We start from the raw sequence: 25,876 nt of genomic DNA on the forward strand, positions 1-25,876 counted from the left end.
TTAGTCACATTATCACGTGTAAAAACAAACATGTCTCACCAGTATCCAAGAAATATGTCTCACCTCTCCATCAGTATTCAGATCTATCAACCACCTGTTAATTTATAATGAAAGAATATGTTTTATTTAGATATTCAGACTTCAGTCGTTATTTTTTTCAATTGTTCAGACGTTGGTATATGAGAACTACAACAAGTTTATAAGTGCTACAGATACAATACGACGGATGAAAGACGACTTCAAGCACATGGAGGAACAAATGGAGGTACTTTTAACTAACCAAAATAGTTTCAACTTTCGACTTCTTTGCTTTTCAAGATGCCTTTTTGTTACTTTGAAATAAATATCATCATGAAACCAAGAATATGCTAATATTTAAAAACACTCATTTTCCCCAATATATAAAACATGTCCCCAGGCTGTGATGGGTAACATGGACTCTATCTCCACCTTCAGTAACGCTATCAGTGTAAACCTGAGTGATAGTCGTCAGAAGATAACCAAGTTGTCCTCCGTACACAATCTACTGACCAAGTTACAGACCCTGTTTGAGTTACCAACCTTGCTGAGGAAGGCTATCCAGATGGAGGCTTATCCTCAGGTAAGAGGAAGTGAAGGGAATTGAATTGGAATTGTCAAGGTTTACTTGTTCAAGATTCTGTGTTCGAGTGTGTTTTAATCCTTACTCCCCTTACTTTCCTTGCTTAGTACAATTTTATCAAATAACGGAGTAGTTCGCTGTTTAAAAAACTAATTACAACACTACAAATCTATTACATTTATTGAGCCTGAAGATGGCGTTGACGCCGAAAATTTGCCCTTACTCCTAACTTCCTTGTTTCACTTGTCCTTGTCTCTTCCAACCGGATAATATCCAGATATCAGTAGTACAATTTTGTGCGACACGTTTTCTGTCCCAGACTAAATATATTCTTATTTTTAAAACCATTTTCAGGCAGTGAAATACTATTCCCAAGCAGCAGCCATCCTCTCCCAATACGAACACGTCAACTCATTCGACGGCATTAGAGATGACTGTGAGAACACTGTGAAGCTCCTCATAGACGCTCTCAGAGACACACTCGGCAACCCGGAAATTACTGCTGCGCAGGTTAGAGTAATTTGTGTCGCTTTAATTAAAAAGTAAATTATTATACACTGTTTTTGCTTCAGATTTATATTTTTACGTTTTGAATAACTACTGCACAGGTTATAGAATTTCATGTCGCTTTAATTTATATTATTGGTAAATATTGGTTATTAAACGTCTGGACCGTTTCATCTTGATTAAATGGCCGATCATCTTGATGGTGTTTACAGAATTTGTATATTAATATTATAGAATCGTAAGATCACAATTTCTATTTATGCAGCCGTCAGGCTTAATTAAAGTCCACTTGATGTGAAAATACTTAGCTTTAAAAAATTAAAAATGAGCGTATTAAACTAATAATAATAGTAATAGCATAATTAATAACAGCATAATTATGTTACCAGGTGGTAGAAACAACAGACATGTTGATTGAACTAAAAGTACCAGCCGGAGAAGTTATAAAGCTCTATCTCGACACTGCTCATATCACATTACAAGCTGATATCGATGCTGGTAAAATATACTTATTTTTATTGTTTTAGGGTTGAAAATTCTATATCATCAGCGTCGACTGTTAAACGACGTTTTTACAGTTATATTGGGAAGGATTCCACTCTGAATTCTCCGTTAATTTGCATGTAGAGTGATCCATAAAATGAAGTGATAATTTGACGGTCCATTACTGATTACTGTTGACTGAGGTCTTTATTATGAGAAACTATTTGGAAACCTTTTGTCAAAAATAATGTTTTTCTTTCTTCTTGAACAGTATTTTAGGTTGTTATTAATATGGTTACAACACTTGTACACACTACTCTGGATTACCCTGTAACTCAAAACGCTGCACTTTCTACCAAAACATTTCTACAACTAAACCTCTACCCCCCTCAGTCGGATCTCCCCCTGAGAAGCAGGATATCCTCGAGTTCCTGGACACGACTGGGTACGCCTTCCTCGGCTCCGTGTCCCTGACCATCTCTACCTACAAGTCAGCCTTCTCCGAGAACACTAACCTGACTCTACCGGGTACTGAGTTGGAGGAGACGCTGTCTGAGTTCGCTTACCAGCACTTCTCCGCTTACTTCGAGCACATGCAGTCCAGGTATATAACATGTGGGGGAGTGGCATTATCAAGCCATTAGTACATTATCACATTGATCTATTTAATACCTGCTGTTACACGGGAGGAAGTTGGGGTACACTGCCCCTCCTTCTGCCCCTCCTTCTGCCCCTCCTTCTGCCCCTCCTTCTGCCCCTCCTTCTGCCCCTCCTTCTGCCCCTCCTTCTGCCCCTCCTTCTGCCCCTCCTTCTGCCCCTCCTACATCATGAGGTCTACATTAGCATAGACAGACTCTACGAGATTCATTTTCAAATCCTACATTCACAGTTAAGGTAATTATAAGCTAAATTCATAACCCCAGTGAAGGTAATTATAAACTACATTTATAACCCCGGCCCCATGCCAGGTTCACAATAGAGACACAAGGCCCGGATAACGCTCTGTTAGTACGGGGTCTGGACAGGTTTTACAGGAGACTCCAGCCCGTCCACACTCTCCTTCCCTCTGCCTCTCTGGATAGGATCGCCGGGGAGATCGTTACCAATACTATTAGATGTCGCATCCAATACTTCTCGGTTTGTTATCTTATTTTTTAGTAATTACTTCTGATTTCTATGCAACTGCTAGGACGTTGCTGACTTTATTCACAAAGTTTTCCACAAAAAAAAACCCACTTATTATATTAGTACTAGTCTATGATAATTAAAATGATCATGGACTACTGCATCGCGTAATTAGTTATGTAATTTATTAAGTATTTATTCTTATATTCAACTTCTGGCACTGTTCGGTATTCGTAACTTTTAGGTAACATAGCTGAATCGGACAAAAATGTACAACAATAATTGTGGGGGGGGGTGTAACCCAAAAAAACCCAACTCCTACCCAAGAAAAGGTAATACTGGGATTGGGTTTTTTTGGGTTTTTTTGGGTTTTTTAAACAAAATTTAAACAAAATTCTAGCCATTTCATTTGTTGTATTGAATGTGAATTATTTCCCACTGAGTCTTACCTACGTGTTGTTCTCATGTCTTAACTTAATAGATAGTTTACATAGTATATAAGTGTGTTTATAATAAAATTATATTATCACGATAGCAAAGAGGATGTCTAGTTCATCGAGATATAATCCATATGAATGCAGAAAGTGGAAATTTGCAAATGTGTTCTCCTGTCATTGAATAGAAAGAGGCTATGACGAAGGTCAAGGGCAAGTCAAAGCACATGACTTAAATTACTTGACTTAAGGCGGCTTCAGAGTCCGAGTCTCAATGATGTGTCTCCAAAGTTTTCTGTCCGCCATCCTAAGCTCCTTAATCTCCCCAGTGTTCTTGAGTACGGTGTCACTTATTAGGTTGTCGACGAAGGTGAGCGGTGGTCTGCCCCTCTCTCTGGTCCCATGGCTAGGTTCCCGAAGGAGAAGTTGGTGTACTGCCAGGTCATCATATCGCTGGATCTCTGGATGTGCCCAGCCAACCTCATTCTTCTGGCCTGTATCTTCGAACTAACTCTTGGGAGTGATCCAAAGACCTCTTTGTTGGTGCGATGTTCTCTCCAGTCCACGTTTAGGGCCATCCAAAGCATTCTACTGTAACATCCGTCTATTCTTTTCAAAGATTATGTCATTGTCCACGTTTCCGTTCCATACAGGAAGATTGATTCAACTGTAGCCTTGAATCAGACGGATCTTTAGATCTCGGCGCAAATTGGACCTCCATGTAGCCTTCATTTTGTGGTAGGCAGCCCATGCCTTGGCATAGGGAGCCGTATCCTGACTATCAGAGTGTTGTCATAGTAGACTAGGTTGAACAGGGTAACAGCCAACACCTCTTTAGCTACTGTGCAATCCACAGTAAAGATTTACGAGTCTCAAAGCCTCTAGTAGACCAAGAGTTAAGGAGTCAATAGATCAAATTATTGAACTTCCGGGGCTCAATGTCTCCCGTCGACCGTCCTGCCTTTAGCCTGCACTGGACCCCCTGTACAGTATCCAGTCTTCACCACGCGGAGGTAGTGGCTTCCATCATGCTTTCCGATGAGTGTCTGGAAGAGGGCACCAGCAGGATACCCCTTTTCAAAGTTCTGGGAGCCTCACATCAGACCAGGTCTTCCACCCAGCTTCTATCCAGCGGTGACGCCTTGGGCCACCTAAGCTTCACACAACCATTGAAAGACCACCTGCCTACTTGTAAAAATGTTGATGATGCGATTATTACAGTCGAGGGTCTGATGCTGTACATTCTCAGTGTAACAGCTGACAACAGTTATCAACACTTTATGCCCTGGCTGTTTACATCCGATGCCTGCGAGCAAACTTTATGCTTTCCTGCGCATAGGCCTCCATGCAGGCATTAGAACTAATCTGTGTTCTAAGGATATGTTGGTTGGCATGGGCAAATCAAACCGTTCCCTCGAGCTTGATGCACTCGGCAAAAGTTTGATCCCTGTAACAGTTGCCCACTCTCGCAACAAGCTTGTTATACCGCATCCGAAAGTAGAGAAACTATTTAGAGGTAAAGATACTTCAATCCCAAGATTGTTACAAGCTATGAAGAAGGGAGTCTCAAGGGGTAGAGAACTCCTTCAAGAACACTGTAACTTTGAAGGAGAGGCTTTCCAACCATCTTCTGACGGAGCAGAGAGTGACGAAGCGGAAACAGATGATGAAGAAGAGGAAGTGGAGGATATTGACTCATCAGAGGAATGGGCGAAAATAGTAACTGTGTAGTGTGTATGGTGATGCTCTGCATCATGATACGGCTGTTGAGGTTTGCCTCAATGGAGAACGAGATCGAATGCCATCCCAGTCAAGATTTTAGCGACTCCAGGGCCATAAACAAGCGAAGATATCACTTAATATCACATGTGATCATGCAGCTGATAGTAACTGCAAGATTCTTTCAGTTGGAGATAGAGCATGGTTTCTCGTTAAGCGGATGATCAGGAAAACGGAAACAGAGATCGTGAAGGTGAGAAGAAAGGCTTTATTCCTCTCGTACCGGCTGCGGTCAGGGTTGGGGTCATCAGTAAGTTGCGTCCCTACTAACTCAATTTGCCATGGCCATCGAAGTGAGCATAACATATGGCTGATATCATATTTGGATGGCCAACTTCTTCTGAGCACATCAGTGAATAAAATACTGCTTTTGTGTGATATTTAAGCGATTATATCTATTGTGATGTTGTAGTGATGAACCACAACAGTGATGTTGTACTGATAATTGTTTTGCTAGGTGCCTACATGATTTTATTTCCTTCAAATGAAAAATTTGTAAAAAACCCAAAAAAACCCAACTCCTACCCTGAAAAAGGTAATACTGGGATTGGGTTTTTTTGGGTTTTTTTGGGTTACACCCCCCCCAATTGTAATGCCAACAATCAAGATAACAATTATAACAATTAACAATCGCTACAAATCAAACATAATCACTGATAAGTAGCCTTCAGACGATTCTTTATAAGTTTATATCTGCTAAAATTTTCATTTTTATTAAATTGAGATTGTGTCAATCATTTAAAGCTTAATTTCGCTAACATTAATATATTAATTTTTTATGAAACTCATTTCATTGATACTTATCGGTGCTAAATCAGTCTGATCACTAAATGTACACTCCCAAATAAAATACTAACATTACATTATTAAAACATAAATCACATCAACAGCACACTTATCTCATAAATAATGTTACCAAATATTGAGTTTAACTGTAAGATGCTATGGTATATTAATCGTCCAAACATGGCGATGTGGTTCAAACATGGCGATGTGGTTCAAACATGGCGATGTGGTTCAGAAATCAGTACGTTACTTCAAACCAGGATATGATAACTGTTTTGACCTCTCTTTGTTCTGCCACCTTTTCAAACTCTAGCTGTTTCTCTGTTTTTTCTCCTAGCTAAGGTTATCTCCTAGCTGCTGACTGTTAAAGTGACCTGTCTCTTCTGCTCAGACTTTAGTAACCGCAGTCATGGACATTTTCCTCGTACTGATGAGCGGAGAGCCCACCCTCGCAGTCGCCAGACACTTCTTCACCATCGTCTGTGTAGACTCCCTCATCTTCTTCATCCTCCACAGATACACAATAGGGTTGAGGGCCGAGTTGAGGGGTACCAGCAGGATCATGTAGAACTTAAACCAGTACCAGTAAGGCTTATCAAACCCATGTAGATCAGTATTGAGCGTGAAGGTCTGACTGATGATTGTGATGAGGTGCATGACAACTGGAGGGAAGTTGCAAACCATGTAGAGCACGGTGAAGAGGATGATGGTGATGGTCACTTCCCTGTTCGCTCTGTTCAGGGCACTGTTTTCTGAGGACTTCAGGGACCGTATTGTTAGGACACAGGAGATGAGAATGGGGAAGATGGGGAAGTAGTTCTCGAAGAAGATCACCTGGGTGTAAGATTGTTTAGGTATTTTGGGTTTAACTAACTTGTTGCTATTTGAGGCTTATGTCACTAAAGATGACACCTTGCAACATGTTTGACGATAACCTGTAAATTAATAGAATGATCTCAATATATGCAACAAATTATCTAGCTTGATTGTTAAAAGGGAGGAATAAAAATCCTCTGATACCTGAGTGTAAGCGTGGAATGTTACCTGAGTGTAAGCGTGGAATGCTACAGTTCCTTTACCCAAGATACTGTTCCTCCAGGTGCAGTGGGTAGTGGAAGCGTACTCAAACTCATACTGCTTCCCCACCCACATGGGTATAGTGCTCTGTACAAACAGCACCACAACATAAAACACAATAATCCCTATTATTATGCGTTTCTTGAGGTTTCTGAACGGTAGAGCTATCTGTATGGTGCGTGTAATACTCATCATAGCCACCAGGAAGATGGTTAGCGTGGAGAATATGTACCACAGCATGCCCCATACAATACAGACAGCAGTGGAATCCTCCAGGAGCCATCCTCTCCTGTTCCAGAGAATGTAGGGGAGACTGACTGGAAGGATCAGGACACTGATGGTGATGTCCACTACTGATATAATGATGTAGATGCTGGTGGGTATGTCACGTGTCTTGGTGAGAAAGTATCTGAGTGCGAGGGTGTTGCCGGTTGTTCCTACCAGGAAGCAGGTTACGATTATGGTGAAGTAGATGATGTCCACTTCAGGGATGACGGGAACGATGTATTCTGTGGTGGTGAAGGGGGTGGTGGAGGTTATGTTATCTGTAGTCATCTCTTCCTGGATTAGTTTTAATGTTATTTTCATGGAATCACGTGCCCCTAAGAGGATGATATTTTCAGAAAGAACTTTAGAGTGAAAAGGTTAAGATATTCTACTGACTTCTATAACACATTGAAAACTTAGGTTTGATGGCACAAGAATTTAAACATTTAAATCTAAATAGAAGAAACGACAAATGGTCACGTGGTGACATGGTGAATATCGTCCTTTTGAAAACATCCTACTTTATAAAGGCTGAAATATGTAATTACTGGCGCTGATTGTTCGATGATTTAGCTCCAATAATTATACGCGAACTCGTTTATCAGTCCAGAAGAAAATCAGAATTGAAATCAGCCAATCGTTACAACCCAGGTGTCAGAAGATTTGTTCGGGAGATTTAAAAACTGTTTAACAAACGATGCTCGTAAAAACTTAAAAAGTTTGATTTAAAAAGGTCAAGCAGTTATGTCTGGAGATTTTTATCGCGAGGATAACTCGAGACAAATTTTAAACATATTATAATACTATTGCTATCTTTTTAAAACATACACATTTTGGACACATTTTGTATGATAAAACATACTTTACGGTTGAATTTCAACATTTAACTTATTATTACTGGTAGGTCCTTCCGAGATCTATTCGATGAGCCCTACACCAAGGGTTAAGAGTAAAAGCTACACAGGACTACCTTAAATTTACGCTAACTCGGGGAACCAAAACATGTCGCCAAATTTAACAAAATGATGTCGCGTTACGCCGATCGATTACCACTTAATCTAATAGTACAGCGGATAAGGTCAATTTAATAATACCGATACTCCGTAACTCCGTACTACTGCTAATTACAAGGCCTCGTATTTGGAAATAAATACATAATTAAGTAAACAAAATATTCAAGGAAATAGAATATTCAATTAATCTTGTAAAATAAGCCCAAAATAAACAATGTAGATGGCACTTTACTTTACCAATCTGTACATCAACCCGTGGCCGACATTATTGGGACGAAAGGGCTCCGCCAGTCTGGGCGAAATGCCAGAAGATCTTCTACCACTCTTCCTATGAATTTTTGGTGGCAAATTAGACGAAATAAGAAAATTTGTCTGACAAAGTGACAAAGACAAATGATGGGCTGATCCTTGTTACCGTGTCAAGTTAGCTAGAAGTGGACTGGTAAACGAATGGAAGCGGCACATGGCCTCGGTAGTAATCTTAACGAATATTCCAGAATTCCATTGATGTTCAGTACACCGTGCCAGTTGACATGAGCATGCTGTGATTAGCATTGCTTGCAAACATTTAAATTAACCATGCACAAATGCCCCCTGATATTGGTCCTGATAACAAGACCCGCCGCTGTAGACAAAAAAGAGAGGGTTGCTTAATTTTCGGTGAGAGGCCAATTTCCTAAAACACAAGTATTATAAAGTAACTATCTAAATAATACATCGTCACACACTGTGACTTATCACTGGGAACGATAGTGTCTGGACAACTACTGTTTATTACTCTGTGTCTAGTCTGCTGTATAATACAGTAGACAGGGTGGAGGTGTGTTACCGGGTAATGAGAACAAATTATATGCATTAGTTATGAATAATATGCATTAGTAATGAATAGTCATTAGTTACTCATGACTTAACTGGTAAAGCTGCAACACAACGCATTTAATAAGGAGACTGTAACCGATCGAAAGTGCTGGCAAACATTACCAATAAGTAAAACTGGTTTTTACTGGACTACTGGAGGTAAACTTTTGGCTTTTGGGAGTAACATGGGATTAGACATTTAGGTATTAATCCTGCACGGTCACATAATTGATAGAACATCAGTTTAATATTATAGGTTTGTTATCTTATGATTTGTTATTTGATCGACCAAGGAGGTTTAGACGTACTGATTATGTAATGAACAAAGTAAGTTATGATAAAATTAAGTTACAATATAAGTTATTTAATAGGTGCATTAAGAGTACTGCTTGGTTCGTAACCTTACTGAACATATTATTATGAAACTAATAATACATTTCTAATCTTGTGAAGTTTGCATAATTTAACGTCAAATTTGGGAATAAAATGTACAATCTGGCACTTGTCGCTTATCATAGAAATTTAAAATTATATATGATCACAGCCTCTACCTTTCTATTGTGTTGAAAGATGGTTCGTTTTCAAAACCTGATTCAATTAATTTAACTCTTATAAATATGCAGTTAAGGATAAATAAGGTTTTAGAAAATATAACATATGATTAATGATATAAGCAAACGTAAATGATAAGGAAATGTATTTGTTAACATGCTCCGACACAAGGCGCTTTAGGCATTAGATGTTGAAATGAAATGTTAATTATTGACAGTAACTGAAATACAACAAATTTCTAAGCGATCTCATCTTAATTGGTTCAATTAGTGAATTAGACGCTCTCAACTGGACCAAATACGTAAATTATACACGACAATATCGCTCATTTAATATTAATTAAGAAGTACTGAGCTAAAAAGAACATTTCTATTGGAATTTTCTATTGGACTTAACACAACGCAACATAAATAAAAAGCATTATGGTTATTTTTGGCTAGACTAACACTATTGGAGGCGACAAAAGATAAAAGCTGTGACCTACCACTTATCATAAAGTGCCCTTAGTGACCGCTTAGCATCCGTAACAAACGAGCCTTGTGAATGTTAACAAATGAATGTTATTGTTCTAATGTATTTGTACAGTTGTTATATCTAATCCTCAATATATTATATTGTTCTAACATAGTACATATCTAAACTACATAACTTAACTGTTCCAAAACAAATAGAAACCCTCAAATAGGCGGGCATACGAAACGTTTCATGATAATATGTAGAAAACAATACCAATCATCAGTGCCCTAACTAAACTGCTCGGTTATATCCAGAATATATTATATTAGGCTATGTTTGTTTCGCGGTTTATAAGCCGTTTTATCCCAATATCCCATGATGCCCTCATTGTTGACGAAGTCAGTACATTCAGCTTTACTAAGTGGTTAGGTTATTCGAAATGATTGAATATATGTAACATGTAATATATTACTCAGAGAGACTGGGTTAAGGTATCAATAAAGTTATCACAGCCCATTACTCTCTGAACCATCTGTCTGTTATATTATTATATAATTATACTATTATATTATTATATTATTATACTATATATATATTATTACTGCAATTAATTTAACCTATTATAAGCGTATCAAACTTATCTGCAAGTTAGCAGTCATGTATAAGTGTTAACTTACAGCTAAGTATGATAAGGTATACCTTGTTTGTTAGCTCTCACCACCATGATAAATACAAGTTTACAAATAAATGTGAGATGAAATGTGGGTATTATTTAGTAGTAGTATTAATTAATTAATTAGCAGTTCTTGACGCTCCAAATCGTCCGGAATCATCCTGGTCTTGTTTTGAAACATACTTACATTCAGAAAATCACCACAATTATAGTACAATATTGGAGAGGTTTAACAAAACATGTTAACGTCTATAAAATATCAAAATTAGTTGCATCCCCAACAATGTGTTATTGAAGTTCAATTTGAACGCCGCCGCATCACTCCGTCTCTAATAGCGCCACCGGTAGAAAAATAGAGGGCCAAGTTGACATGCATCCCTGAACTGAAATACGAAACAGAGTAGAACTTCGAGGCTATTTTATGAACACACGTGTAATTGAAGGATCAACAATACCAACATGTTTAAATGTGTATCTGAAGATTTCGCATGTCTATAACTGCATGTCTATAACCGCTCTTGTTATTGAGATGAAGCATGCCAGAAGTTAAAGACAGCTAGTTAAGTTTCTTCTACAATGGCTCTTGTGACGTATTCACTATAAAACTAATGAATTGATTGTTTGAGGAAGCCGTTGTTTTAAATACGTTTACTCATGTATCTGGTCTTGTCCCTTTGAAGTGTAAGAGATTGTGTTAGTAAATGTTGCCACTAAGTGCTCAATTCTTTATAGAGACTGAATCAGTAAGGATGCACTGAATCCGGTTCCGCCCGGATAATTTTATAATCATTTAAAATTTGATTTCGGATAATCGACCATTTGGGTCCAATAGTAGGAGCCCAATATCGCAAATTTTAAAATGGGACCATTTTTTTGTCAAATCAAATAATAAAACAAATAATTGAATTTGGTGCCGCATTTTAAAACTACAGCGGTTCTAAGGGGGCAAGTTCCGGCATCCTAAAATTTCTTCTTTTTAACACTCGGCAAAATATAAAATATATTGGGCAGTGAAAAAGAGAAAAGTTCCTGAAATAAAGTGATAATTTCTGCCAGTATCAAGAGTGCATCGACAAACATCTGCGACTTTTGTTAAACTGTCTGGACATAATCTCGTGTTTAACGAAGACAATGCGAACATTTTACAAAATTAGAAATTATGCGTCTAAGCGTTTCTTGAGAAATAAATTCTAATTGAACTGAAATAAAATTCCTGGAGAACTCGATAACTGAAAAGCTGAAAGCGTACTGAGCGAAACGAGTAGCTATAAATGGATTGTATTCGACTGACAAAGAAAGCCGCACAACTCATCATTACAGTGATTGTTTAAATGAAATACTATTATTCGGCCAATAATGAAATAAGTGAAACTATTACCTATTACAAAATATGTGGGCTGAAATTCCTGATTCTCGCAAGGAAATTCTCAGATCAGAAATATCCACACTTTCTGGTGGACAGTGTACAATATCCCCTGATTGTCTACAAAACTAGTTGTGTTTCCTAAACCTGCCAGCAAGGCTTGACCTTAGGTTCTAGTCTACAGTCTACATATTATGTTAATTGGTGCCTGATGAAATCTTCTCCTTCGGATGTGGTATGCTAATGGTAGGGTTTAACATTGTGTTTGTAGTGATTCCCATGTGTTGGTACTGAACAAGTTATAATCTATAATAGGTTCTCAGGACTTTTAACGCAAAAAGGGTTTACTTTGATACCTCTGTATTTTTCGTAGTATTTACTAGGGACTAGGGAGCAGCATCAAGACTGTATTTCTAGAAGTGTTAAGAACTTTATTATAATATTATACTTGTTGCAAATCTAGCAGCAGCTCGTCAGCTAATAACAGCAATATAATCACAGCAATATAATCACGACAATACAATCACGACTGAAATCAGTATTAGAGTTGGTCGTGGCCGGTGGGGTTGATCTTGATAATTTTGATCGTGTTAAGACTAGAGTTATATAGTCTGAGCTGTAGTCTGAACCAGGATGTGAAAAACGTGGTTCTCAAAATGTAAAATTTTCCGAACTAAGAAAGTAAGAATACTAACAATACTGCATAGAATTTGTTTCTGAGGAAATGTCTTTAATAACAGAGACATCTCTACAGTGAGTAATAACTGCAGGTTGGAAAAACAAAAGTTTGAAGTTGCTTAGAGCGGTTGTCTGCAGAATAGTATTTAACACGATCATCCCATTACTTACGAGAAATAAAACCTTGCCATTTCTTTGATCTCTTTTAATGACGAGTGGAAAATAGTAAATATATATACTAAAAGAACTTTGATAAAATTCTACTTTGATAAAATTCTACTTTGATAAAATTTGACTTTGATAGATTATTCGGCGTACCACATTGATACATGTACAAAAGTAGAAGGGAATTTGGTAATCTAGCTAGACACATTTGGGTCACAAAATTGAAATTCCTGGGGCACAGTTGGGGCAAAAAGTTACTTGGGGCACACTTGGGCCCCAAGTGTGCTCCAGGAATTTCAATTCTATGCCCCAAGTGTGCCTAGGCCCTAGCTAGATTACCAACTGGCCAAGTAGAACAAGCTTATGAAGATTATCTTCCAAGATTGATCTTATAAAGCTGTTCACAACAATGAATATCAATAATATAATCTCTCCAGGCATCATGCTCCATTCCTTAGAAAAACCACGTAATCTGCAGCCCACCATTAACCAAGCTGCTGAGCCACAACATACCCGGATGATTAGAGTACCACGATCACGTGAACAACACATTACGGAAAGGCTGTGTACTCGCCCCGACTAACCAATGGACGCAGTGCTTTGTTGAAGGGGGGTCGGACATGTGAAGTTAATTTAGCTCCTTTGTAACCTAGCTCCATTGTAATTCAAACCTCAAGACACATGCTAGCTCTAGCAGGGAGAGCAGTCGGGAGACCACTATCAGGATTAGTAATCTAATAGTAATCTAATGATGAAAGAACAACAACTAACAAATAAGCCTATTAGCATATTCATAAGCAAGAGTGTACGTCAGCGGTGATTGTCTAACGTGTTCTTCAGGCCGAAGTACCATCGTGAAACTGGCTTAATGGACCCAGTGGTGCAGAATTAATGGTTGAATACAGGTGTGGTAAAGTGGCAGACTGTGTAATATCCGGATCGGAACATTGTTTATTAGTCGCATAGTTTTAATGTTTCTGGGGAAAATGTGTAATGATCCCATTTGTTGCGACACGGACAAGGGTCTGACATTGTAAATAATTCCTTTCCTGATAAGACCCTTTCCCTTGTCGCAACAAACGGGATCAATACAAATTTTGCCCCAGAAACAAAGTGGCAGACGTAAGAATAATCTGCCTGACCAGGACAGGCGGCAAGCTTTGAGAGACCTGCTAGTAAACGGCATGCAGCCCAACACGTCAAAACTCCGCAAGCAACCCTTGCAGCCCGCAACACAGCACATTTTACAGATTGCTCTGTTTGTAATTCTGATTTGCATCCAGCTAGGGTGCCCTCATAACAATATGAACAATGGTATGTTAATGAAAGAACAATAGGCCGTCAGATGGTGTCACGATTAATGGAATTCACGACAAGATTAACCCTCCCGAAAGCTGTGTAACCAGGAGGGGGGGTCATGAGTATTTTTAACCATTCCAAGCTGCACTTTCTGCAAAACAAAACACGTGGAAAATGTGGTTTTTAAAACGTGTTATCGTTACAGACTGTCTGTGTTATCCTATGACGTTATAAAGTAAGACTCCAAGTTGGTTTTCCGGGAGGAAACGATTAACTCTCATTAGCAACTCAGCAGTCAAATAAATATCGTGAAAGTGATTATAGTTAATAGCTAACTAATCCTGGTGTTGAAGCTGTCACAGCGTCTAATTTATTCTAGAAGATAAGGTCGACAAAGCCAGGAACAGGTCGACAAAGCCAGGAGAAGCTATCATACTATCATAATATAGGAAAGTATCACATATGTGTGCACGCAGGAGATGTCTAACCCTCAAACTAGACTTTGGAGATCTCGTATCATCACAATTCACAATCTCTAATCGACACAGTATAATTAATCCCTGCTAATCCAGGTGGCGGGAACCACAAAGGGGCCACCACAAAAGGGGCATTTGTTCTAGACAAGATGTTCTAGACAATATATTGCCTGTTCTAATATTATACGGATAACTCAAGCAAGCAGACACAAAACACGATCGAGCAAGGTTTAACTTAGAGAAATCGAAAGCAAAACCGCTTATATCAACACTTAATAAAACAGCGATGGACTATTTAATTTCCATAAAGGTTGATTAAAAAGGGTTGGTTAATCCACATAGTACATATATTTATTATTATCAGTATTATCGAAGCGTGGCACGTTTAAGGATTTGTAGTTCTTTTCGAACATCTTCACAAGATTAACTATTAATATTAAGTCACAAAATAGTGACGCAAAACGCTAATATTTACAAAACTAAAAATGTCTTAAACAATTAAACATAAGACGATAAATTGTCTTGGCTAATAACTGTGATCTCCTCTAATTTCCTTATCTGCAGGAGATTCCCCAATAACACCCCTTTGCAGGTTACATCATAAAATAAGTACACTCTAGATGGTATATAATTAACTGCAAGGGTTTCCCTAGGCCATGTTGAGTTTCTTAAGAACCCTACCGTTCTTGCTTGATCTACAAATATGACTTATATCTTTTAATAATACTGTACCTAATCGTAGTGAAGAATATGGCGAAATCACGACTTGTAGCAAAGGCCTGAAAAGTTACACTTTTTGAAACAGAGCTCGAAACAAAATTGTAATATAAAATATAACCAACGAACAGGAAAAATTACATCAGTAGAATGACATAATAATTGGAGTGTAACCTATATAATAATGATACTCCGCACTAGAATATCAATAATAATGATACCCCGCACTAGATTGGGAATCCGTTTATAAGACTCCATTTTACTTTGTATTTGTATGTACAGTAATTTCCCGATTTACTGCAGAGTTTGGGAGAAAGGAAAAAGCCGCAGTAAATCGGGGCGTGGTATATCGGAGCTTTACTGTACGGGGATTTTTATTCTGATCAAATGGGTAATAGTGGAATGGTGGGGGGGGGGGGGAAATGGCATAAAATGCCGCCCCCCCCCCCCCCCCCCCCCCCAGTGGAATGTTATTGCTTTATGAGAGACCACATCAAAATGTATCGGAGTACGGAGAAGGATACAGAATACAGACAATACGGAATACAAACAATACGCCCCCCCCCCCCCCCCCCCCCCCCCCCGTAATACTTTCTGCCGTTTCCTGTACGTGTAAGTTATAAACACTAAACAGAATATGAAGAACCACTGAAACACAACTGGTAGTACTATCTAGAACATCTAACACTAAAATAGTAGTTAGTACTGATGTGTGACTCATCGTGAAATTGGACAATGAAAAGGAGGAATTTTCAGTGATCTTGGTCTACTAGGGGTCAATTTCATTTGTTAACACTACTGACACACCTCGTTCTGGTTTCAGAAATGTTACTTAATAGAGGATGAGAATAGAGAAAATGTGATTGTCTAAGGCGAGTAGAAAACAGAAAATGTGATTATTTAACAGAGTACAGACAATTTGATTGTTGAGTAGAATTGTTAACTAAAGGAACAACGGAGTGATCTACTGGTATCATCTCATGACACAGATCAACATATTTTACAATTTGATCTGATGAAGAATGCTGCCTCAAACCAGCTAATCTTCCGTTAACCTCACGGCACACCTCCTCAGATGTTAAATTACAGACATTACAGGCAATATTATCCAAGGAAACGTGTTAGTAAGTGAGGAGATTGTTACTCCAGAACTTAAAAACAATCCCACAAAATTCAACAACATTTACACCATATTATAACACTTCTGCTCAACAAACGATTGTCAATTTAATTTCCAGAAAAAACCATCAAAACAATCCCACAAAATATGGAATATTTACACCAAATTATGACTATTATAACACATCTACTCAACAAACGATTGTCAATTTAATTTCCAGAAAATTGTGGAGGTGTTTACTGTTTCCATGCTACCACATGGAATAACATAAATTCTAGAATATTTGAATATGACCATTCCGTGATACGTGACGTCTAAAAGCAGTGCGAATTCAGATATTTGGTATTAGTAATTAGTAATTAGTGGTAAGATGATCTAGACGGGACCGTAAATACGAAATAACTGTGATACGAACTGAGTCAAGTCCATTTAATTCGATCTAAAAAACAAACTATTGTTGCCCAGTAGACTAATATATGCAAAAACACGACATTTTGATCACTTTAATCTACCCTTTCTCTCCTTTACAAAAACACAGCTGGTGGGAAATATGTGAACAATGGATCGCTATTTGTGATAAAAATCTGATGAATGCTTGTTTTTCGACCATTCAACAGACACCTATGATTAATTTTTGTCAAGGACCCTTATAGAATTTGATCTATGGTTGAGTTGGTCAGATGATGATTCTGACTTGAATCTTTTGGCTCGAAATGTTAGGCTCTGTATACAAAAACGATACTAATTTATGAAGAAAAAGTCTGTAGGTCTGAAATGAGGTCACTCGGAGGCTGACATCTCACGTAAATCTCAGTTTTTCAGCTCACCATTTAATCTCGTTGATTACGTTTCTGTTGACATCACTTCACGTTATATAAGAGTGGCTAATCACGATGTGCCCCAGAATGCAACTGCTAACAGAGCAATATACTTTATTAAACGTTCACAAAGATCAATATTGCACGTGAAGAAGACCCATGTTGCACGTGCACAAGGGTGTAGGGAGCAGGGGGGCATTCCTTCACCCCTGCACGTGCATCAGCGATCTGATGAGATAAGTTGCACGTGCATCAGCGTTCTGATGAGATAAGTTGAAGTTTTCTGATCAGCCGGTCACAAATACTTTATTACGACAATTTCTACTCAATTTTTTGAGTAATAAGGATAAAATACTGTGAAAGGGGCAAAGTGTACAATTTCTATATTTTATTGCATTGCAGTCAAGATAGAAAAAAACTTTAGACAGACTGAATTTTTGAGAGTGTTCTGAAACAGATAACAGCATAGGAGTAGAGGTGCTAATTTAAAAAAATACTTAATTATTGCTAAAGTTTTGGATAGACAATCTTCACACTCAGCAGAGAATTTTGTATAGCTAATTTCTGTTTGCACAACTGGGGCCAAATGAAGCTGAATTTAGTGAGCCACTAGAGAATGCAATGTGGTTAACAGGATTTGATCAAAATAAGTACAATTAGGGATCGTTCACTAAATTGGTACACATATTATGTAAGTCAAATGTGGCCAATTAAGACCCACCTACCTTCGTAATCGCTTTTATAAAAATTTCACTACGTAATCATTTCTTAATACATCTGAGCTGCTTACGTTATATGCGAACAATACTTATATTATTATATAAGGTTTATCTAGTAACGATTAAATATTACCTTCTAACATCATAATCTTTGTAGCTGTGCCTACTTAAGCTACTTTCACAGGGCGTGATGCTGCTCAGCAGTATTGAGATTACACTGGAATAGACATATCAACATTCAACAGTTGAAACGATTGGAATTGGAGGGCAAACAATTTGTTTCATCATAATTCGAGCTTTTCATTTAGAATTAAAACAAGTCTTTCATATTATGAAGCAAGGGTGTGGACTGGCTACACCTGGTTAAAGCACTTCCATCTCATTACATAATGATAATCAATAAGTGTAATAGATTTGTAGTGTTGTAATTAGTTTGAATGACTTTAAAAAACAATTATCGTTGCCAAATTAATTTTTTAAAAGGCCCCAATCACCCTTACAAATCATCATCTTAGAATAACTTATTTTACGTTCTAAGCACATTGACAAAGATTGTGATTGGTTTACAGATCCCTAGGTTACAGAGTTAAAATATGTTAAAGCTGTTCACCAAGCATATCATGCAACAATAATAATTGATACCTTAATTGACATCAATTTTAACTTTATGATTTAATTTTATGGAAAAATTCGAAATACAAAATCTCCTTAATTAAGTTGGAAAATTGTCCAGAGATGGTAATTGTTGTAGTTTAACTGTTAGGCAGGGCAGTTCTTCTCCAGATATGGTTATTGTTGTAGTTTTATGCCGGCAGGGCAGTTCTCCTCCCGTTCATCCTCTCCAAAGTAACAGTTATTGTATCCATTACACATAGAATCCTCGCTGATGCACCTGAGATGTAGGTTTACACTTTAACTGGTAATTGTTCTGTAAATATGTCCCAATATGTGTTGCCCATCAGTGTATTTTCTTACATGTTTGGAGAAGTTTGCGATTATTAGTTTAAATGAATAAGTAAGACTAAGAATACTGGTACCAATGATCAGTAAATAATCATACAAACAAATAATTAAATACAATTAAAACATACTAAAACTTTATAAGAAACCACGTTATAACATTACAATGTATTTCGTTAAACTTACCGGTTACATCTTGCATCTTCATAGAGATCAATAACCGTCGGGCACAGATGAAAGTCAGGACATTTCCAGAGACCAGGTCCACAGATCGGACCAAAGTAAGAGTCACAGTCTTCCTCGTCCTCCCCTCCCTCACAGTCCCTCTCCCCGTCACATCTCCAACTCACTTCAATACATCTACAAAGATAGTTTGCAAGTAATTCTAGTTTATGTTAATGGTAGTTTACCACATTATGTGTGGTGGATAACACGACAAATTCAGTATGCAATTCTGTCGAGATAGTATTGATATCATTTTACGGTAATTTTCCCCTTAATCTATCTTTACTCCTTAGTCTAAGAAATAAACTCAAGTTGAAAGTGTTGAATTATAAATACCTGTCACTGCACTCCCAGCTGAAACTCCCACAAGGACTGGTCTCGTTGTGGGACTGATAGTGATCCGGATCAAAGCACTTCCTCTCCGCAAGCATCTCCCAGCCCCTACCATCATAATACAAGCCACGTGGTCGGTATAGATCGTACACCCCGAACAGCTCACAATGTGCCTCAGATCTTCTAGAGTACTGGTTCTTGAAGGCAGCGTGGCAGCCGGCGGTCTCCGTACACAATCTTTCACAATCTTCCTCATCCTTCCACTCGGTTCTGAGAAGTTTGGTAGTTTGGTAGCTTGGTACCACTCCCTTGTTCCAGCAGTCGTCCCTTTTTGAGGTGTGTTTGGTTGGAGCCTCAGTCTGAGGACCCATTGTGCCGTACCAGTTGTGTCCTTTTGCCATGGTCGCAGTGTATCGTTTTTGTTTTGGGGCTTCTGTTGGGATCGGTTCTTCGACTCTGCATGATTTAGATGCCTTGTCTTCTTTGTCTACGAATAAGACTTTGTCTATCTGCCGGCCCCAGTAAGTTTCCCAAGTCTTCTCACGTCTTCCGGTGCAGGATGTGTCGGAAACTGTGAAGTTTAAGACTTGCTCACCATTTGCAAGGATCCTTACCCCAGTGGTGACCCTTTCCACTTTCCACACCTTTTCCAACTCCATGTTTCGAAGTTTTTTGGCATCCGTCCAGTGGAAATTTGTCCACGAGCGACAATAGGGGAGAGCAAATTTCGGTTTAGTTGAAAGTTTTATTTTCAATCCTCCAGCAATGTTTCCATCCTTATTGTAGAACAATAAACTAATTTGGTCATTGCTTCCTAACGCAGATTTGGTGCTGATGTCCAGAGGCTCACGTTGCAGGTTGAGATTAAACTTTCTTTTTCTCGGTATTAGTGCCCAGTTAGAAGTTGGCAGTTGGATCCTATATGAGTCGGACGCTTTGTCGAGCCTTTTAGTGAACTTCACCTTATCCGTTACCCTCTCCCAGTAATACCTCCAATGAGGCCATCTATCACAAGTTATATCCGAGGGAGAGAAGTTGATAACTTCCACCTCGTTACATGTTACAACCACTGTTTCCTTGTCTTTGGAAATCTTCCAGAGCTTGTTCTGATCGGCAGGAAGCTTTTCAGAGAAGAGTTTCCATTGAGAGCACCAGCCTAACATGTATTGTGGAGGGTTACTCAACTTGATGAACACGCCACCAGATTCTTTCCTTTCATGGTTTTGGAACACCATCCGTATCTTGTGATTGCTTCCTATTCCAGAGTTTGTCTTCAGTTCCAGGTTGTGTTTTTCAAAGTTCAGGTGTACTGCATGTATAGGTTTTACTTCTTTCCAACCTGACGTGGAAATAACTGTTAGAAATATTTTTAAAGTAGGACTAATTTACTTATAATCTTCATATTGAATTCGTACTTTACTCGCAAGGTAGAACTCATCCCCAATTTTCAATACTTAGTGTATTTCAGCTCGAATAATATAGCAAACATGCCCTAAAATCCAAGCTTGTCTGGAATCCATACCAAGCTTGTTGTGCTTTTCTTGATATACAAAGGAACCCTTTCTACTCAATTTCAGTCATATTCGTGGAGTTTTGATGTAACATGAGAATGTTATATTCTGATTCAACCATAACTCGGTTCATAATATAAAAAAAGGAAAACATCAGATATATCAGAAAAAATGAACACGATGTAATAGAATTACATAGTACATACCATAGTTTGCCATCATCACTCGTGTGCATGATCTTGACAAGGACACTAGAGCAGCGAGTAAACAAAAAAATCTTACTAAGCACATTTCTCTGCTGAAATCAAATGAAGTGGAATAAATATAGAATATAAATGAACCTTGTAAAGCAAAGCTGTCCGGCAAATTTAATATATTATGGTACAACAATTGCATTACTGATAAAATTTATTTTATCTTGTCACTTGATCATACTGTGGTGCCAGAATATTGCTTGCAGGTGCCAGAATATTGCTTGCGCATGGTTATTGCCGTGACCTTATTGTTATCAATTTTTAAACCTTGAAACCACCTCCCTCCCCAGGAGACACTGCACAGCCACTACAGTGAGACAGTATCCGACGTGAAGCAGTCCCTGCTAGTCTCCCAACCTCCTCAGTTTGAAGGACAGAACACACTGGCAGACATCATGTCCACCATGAAGGCGAGCCTGGTCGGGAAGCTGAAACTTGTTCTGGTCAATGTCAAGGAGTTTATCAGCGCAGATATTACCTTTGCTAACAAGCCGTATTTCAGGTAGGGTTGATGAGAATTTGTTTAGGTTTTTCTGAGCAGCCTGGAGATTATCGAATATATTTTGATTGTAAGATACCAACAACAAAAAAAGGTTCGGGAATCGTATTGACAATAGCAAACTAACCTTGTTCACCCCAGAGGACCGTTCTGTGTACATGATATAAAGCAAGGGCTGGTGTTGAAGTACATAGAGCACATCCTACAACACGTCTCCACCCTTGGAGACAACCTTCCCCCCTCTCTCCTTCTTGTTATGGCTCGACTTTGTCTCGACTTTGAGACTAACACCATCAGGTGAGGTTACGTGTCACGTGATATGAGATTATTAGGGGGCAAGGATAAAAAGTAGGTGGGGACTAGGTGTTAGTTCAGTGATTACTGAAGAGTAAATACTTAGGTTTTCCTGAGTCTTAGATTGGTATTCTTAAAACTTAAGTGCAGTCCGCTAAGTAAGAATTTATAATCCGACTAGACTCAATCTTGAGTACGACTTGAATCTAAGTAAATGCTCAGTGAAATGAACTGGAAATAGTCAACAACTTAGTATGATTAATTGAGTTACTAATCAATTCAGCTTATTATGCAAGGATTTTTAATTTCATTTTGAGCAAGCGTTCGGAACATTGTCATTGAACAGTAATTGTCATTAAGCATTAAATTATATCGCAATTATTAGTTGCTGGTCACAATGTAAGATTGTATTATATTTCGGGCAATAAGCGTTCATAATTATATACATATATATATATTTAGCGTTCATACTGTAGAACTGTAATTGGTTCGTCATAAGATTATATAACTCGGTAGATTTAAATAACAAAGCACCGTCAATTGGGTTTGCTAACCTTAATTGCAGGCTGGGTGTCATCGTTTCACAGTTTGGCGAGCACATTTAATTTTGGTTTATTTTAAGCAGTTCATGTTGTAACCAGAAAGTTTTACCTAATTAAAAAGGAACTGCTCAAAGTTAGAAAGTATATAATTAAATGGCAATATTTTAACAAGTCCTGAGAACTTCTGAGAGAGTAGAGTTATTATAGTCCTAAGAACTTCCCAGGGATAATATTAGTCTCACGCCTACCAACTTGAGCTTGAAATAATTGTTTGCTGAGCAGCTTGTGAGAGAGCAGAACTGTAATTATAACATGTGATTGAGTGGTTATGGAGTAAGGATTATTAAATTAATTCAAAATTTTTACAAATTTTTCCAAAAAAATTGTAAATCCAAAATATATAATTTAAATGTGCCCTGTTTCAGTTATCTGTGCAACCTGACGGAGGAGATGTTCCCTCCTGACCAGTCAGCAGTCCCGGAACAACTCTCCCCAACAGTAACCGAGCTAACCTCACTTGCGCATGACACTGTGCAGCAGGTAAATACAGCTGGTACACTGTACTGACTGGGTGTTAAAATATAGTGCAACAATAATAGAGCAACCTGGATTGTGTTGTCTTTCCTTGTGATTTAAGTAAAATTGTTTTCCAAACCCGTAACCTACACCCTAGCAGCTAGTGACTGCCAGTGTACCCTTCTTTAAATCTGGTAACTGCAGGTACTAACGAGGTATGTGAACGTGAAGGGCTTATCAATAAGTCAGATGATACACACCAGTGTTAAGACACGTGATTGGTTGAGCGCTGTAGAGCCTAGAAACGTGCGAGCTGGTGAGTCTTTTATATTGTAGAGCCTAGAAACGTGCGAGCTGGTGAGTCTTTTATATTGTAGAGCCTAGAAACGTGCGAACTGGTGAGTCTTTTATATTGTAGAGCCTAGCAACGTGCGAGCTGGTGAGTCTTTTATATTGTGGAGCCTAGAAACGTGCGAGCTGGTGAGTCTTTTATATTGTAGAGCCTAGAAACGTGCGAGCTGGTGAGTCTTTTATATTGTGGAGCCTAGAAACGTGCGAGCTGGTGAGTCTTTTATATTGTAGAGCCTAGGAACGTGCGAGCTGGTGAGTCTTTTATATATTGTGGAGCCTAGAAACGTGCGAGCTGGTGAGTCTATTATATTGTAGAGCCTAGAAACGTGCGAGCTGGTGAGTCTTTTATATTGTGGAGCCTAGCAACGTGCGAGCTGGTGAGTCTTTTATATCGTAGAGCCTAAAAACGTGCGAGCTGGTGAGTCTTTTATATTGTCATTTCTGGACCTCGATGAATTAATTAGCAAGTTAATGAATATATTGGTTCACTAGTGTAACCCGGCCTTCGGCCGGGATTTAACTGTTGCGGTTAAAACGGGGCAAAAGTATGAACCCGCTTAGCCGATAGAGAAAATTCCTCTCGATCTGGTCGTGATCAATTTTGACCTCGTATATCTTTCAAATCGAGCTGCTGCTGTGATAGATAAATGACAAACATAAATGCAAAAACCACCAATAAAACCACTTACCGTTGACTGTTTTTTTAACTGCTTCGTCAGAGTTTTGTCGGCATTGTACCTCATAAATCTTACCGTTTTCTTGATCAAGCGGTTACTACATACGCGAACGTAGTCGTACGAACGGTCGGACGCACGGGTTGTTCACTAATAATTTATAGATGAATTAATCAGTCTATGAGCACATTTGTTAGGTATTTGTAGGTCTGCGTGATACTTTGTAGCCATTCAAACATCCCATGTTTTCAGCGATGAAGCGAGTAGTAGAAGAGATAACAGAACTTGACACCCAGATAGGGTCCCTATTTGAAGAAGGAGCAGTACGGGGTCCCAACTCAGACAGCAGCCGTAGAGCCCTGTCTCATAACGGCTCTAGAATAGCGTCCTCAAAGTACAAGTACACTCCTAGCGACACTGAGAGCAGCTTGCTTAACAAGGTTAGTTGTGAGAGGCCCCCCCCCCCCCCCCCCCCACCGGTGTAGCACATCCCAACCAAAAATACAAGGGGGCGCAACTGTCAGTAGGTAGTAATACTATGAACTAACAATTATTAACATTTTAATAATATGTAGTTATTGAGAAATGTAACTGAAGCACAGGAATAATGGAGGTTATTGAATTGTGGGTTCTTTACAGATTGCTGTTTTTCGAATTTCTTAGTGAAAATTAATAATTATTTTGATATTCTTCTGAGCAGTGAAAATTAATAATAATTTCTATATTCTCATGGTACGGTACCAGTCAGTCGGGCACGTGGTTACCAAGTGACGCAGTCACGAGGTACAGTCAGCTGATAGATAACGTGACCAATATTAGCCAGCGAGAAGGGCTGGATTTCATGCTCAAGCAAAATTAGATTTAGATTCACAGCTCACAATTCACATCCTTATAGTTTGAGTAAACATGAAGAGGCGGCCAATTTCAAAATTTTGGTCGGAAAATGTTCCCAAGACTGTTGTTTTGTGCCGTAAAAATAAGCAATTTATAGAACTCCTGACAAAACTCGTGCCTTCGGCACTCGTTTGGTAAGGAGTTCTATAACTTATCATACCTTTTCTCAGGAAATCTTGACAAGGATCTAATCAAATTTTATGTTGAGCAGCACTTGAGTACACTATGGGTATGGTGTAAGGAACTAACATATTCTTAGTGTCAATGCTTAGTGTCAATGCTAAGAATATGTTACTTTACCAAAGTAAAGTAACATATTCTTAGCAGTGAAATTTAATAATAATTTTGATATTGTCATACACTTTCTCAGGAAATCTGGACAAGGATCTAATTAAAGAATCAAATTTTTTGTTGAGCAGCATTTCACATGACTGTGGTGTGAGGAACTAAAATCACAACTGCATTTAAATAATGGTTGCTTGGAATTACTTTGCTATTCTTGCTTAGCTTTTTTTCTTAACATAATACCATGGCTAAAAATTTCCTTAGGGTCATTTCCCTCAGTATTATTTACGACACGTGCACTTATTCTTTTGTGAGTTCATATTATAACCATATAATATTTTGTCTAACTTCATTATTGGAAGTTCTGGTTGACATTTAACCGTTAACGTTTGTAATCTTGCCCATACTAAATCTAATCAGAATAGAATTAAATTTTTAATTATACGATGCATAATTCATGACTTTTTATTCCGCCTTTTTTACATCTTTTTAAGTTGTCTTGCATGACTGATGAGCTTTTTAGTTGGTTCGCTTACACAGTTTCAGTAATTAATTTCGAATAAAAACATTTA

The 25,876-nt window shown here is 38.3% G+C and overlaps 5 protein-coding genes across 5 annotated transcripts in view; 3 read left to right on the forward strand and 2 right to left on the reverse strand.

The window, feature by feature from the left end:
• LOC134816708 (serine/threonine-protein kinase Tao-like) overlaps positions 1 to 25,876 on the forward strand; it is a 585,630-nt gene that overhangs the window by 20,908 nt on the left and 538,846 nt on the right. The window lies entirely within an intron of this gene.
• LOC134816701 (vacuolar protein sorting-associated protein 51 homolog) overlaps positions 1 to 25,876 on the forward strand; it is a 28,792-nt gene that overhangs the window by 331 nt on the left and 2,585 nt on the right. Inside the window, exons 3-13 of the mRNA XM_063825661.1 lie at positions 170 to 265; positions 419 to 601; positions 956 to 1,111; positions 1,498 to 1,606; positions 1,985 to 2,195; positions 2,560 to 2,728; positions 21,540 to 21,751; positions 21,890 to 22,045; positions 23,010 to 23,124; positions 23,305 to 23,416; positions 24,378 to 24,565. Coding sequence (XP_063681731.1) covers positions 170 to 265; positions 419 to 601; positions 956 to 1,111; positions 1,498 to 1,606; positions 1,985 to 2,195; positions 2,560 to 2,728; positions 21,540 to 21,751; positions 21,890 to 22,045; positions 23,010 to 23,124; positions 23,305 to 23,416; positions 24,378 to 24,565 — 1,707 coding nt within the window. The remainder of the gene's footprint in view (positions 1 to 169; positions 266 to 418; positions 602 to 955; positions 1,112 to 1,497; positions 1,607 to 1,984; positions 2,196 to 2,559; positions 2,729 to 21,539; positions 21,752 to 21,889; positions 22,046 to 23,009; positions 23,125 to 23,304; positions 23,417 to 24,377; positions 24,566 to 25,876) is intronic.
• LOC134816711 (signal peptidase complex subunit 1-like) overlaps positions 758 to 25,876 on the forward strand; it is a 93,494-nt gene continuing 68,375 nt past the window's right edge. The window contains exon 1 of the mRNA XM_063825675.1: positions 758 to 785. The gene's annotated coding sequence lies outside the window, so the exon portion shown is untranslated. The remainder of the gene's footprint in view (positions 786 to 25,876) is intronic.
• Positions 5,519 to 7,349, reverse strand: LOC134816707 (galanin receptor type 2-like). The gene is made up of 2 exons (XM_063825671.1): positions 6,760 to 7,349; positions 5,519 to 6,549 (listed from the first exon to the last, which is right to left on the reverse strand). Exons 1-2 carry the CDS (start codon positions 7,345 to 7,347, stop codon positions 6,103 to 6,105), a joined length of 1,035 nt encoding a protein of 344 aa, XP_063681741.1. The 5' UTR covers positions 7,348 to 7,349; the 3' UTR covers positions 5,519 to 6,102.
• Positions 18,684 to 21,244, reverse strand: LOC134816704 (uncharacterized). The gene is made up of 4 exons (XM_063825664.1): positions 21,202 to 21,244; positions 19,488 to 20,823; positions 19,113 to 19,286; positions 18,684 to 18,858 (listed from the first exon to the last, which is right to left on the reverse strand). Exons 1-4 carry the CDS (start codon positions 21,215 to 21,217, stop codon positions 18,756 to 18,758), a joined length of 1,629 nt encoding a protein of 542 aa, XP_063681734.1. The 5' UTR covers positions 21,218 to 21,244; the 3' UTR covers positions 18,684 to 18,755.

This window comes from Bolinopsis microptera, chromosome 6 (assembly GCF_026151205.1).
Source record: "Bolinopsis microptera isolate Bmic1 chromosome 6, MBARI_Bmic_1.0, whole genome shotgun sequence".
NCBI lineage: Eukaryota > Metazoa > Ctenophora > Tentaculata > Lobata > Bolinopsidae > Bolinopsis > Bolinopsis microptera.

What these genes read in the sequence shown, in the direction of transcription:
- LOC134816707 (XM_063825671.1), bottom strand. Translation starts at nt 7,347, where the DNA reads ATGACTACAGATAACATAACCTCCACCACCCCCTTCACCACCACAGAA. An exon ending in CATTCCACGCTTACACTCAG is followed by an intron (nt 6,550 to 6,759) that starts GTAACATTCCAC and finishes TCTTACACCCAG; the next exon opens with GTGATCTTCTTCGAGAACTA.
- LOC134816704 (XM_063825664.1), bottom strand. An exon ending in AGCTGGGAGTGCAGTGACAG is followed by an intron (nt 19,287 to 19,487) that starts GTATTTATAATT and finishes CTATCTTTGTAG; the next exon opens with ATGTATTGAAGTGAGTTGGA. An exon ending in GAAGATGCAAGATGTAACCG is followed by an intron (nt 18,859 to 19,112) that starts GTAAGTTTAACG and finishes CCTACATCTCAG; the next exon opens with GTGCATCAGCGAGGATTCTA.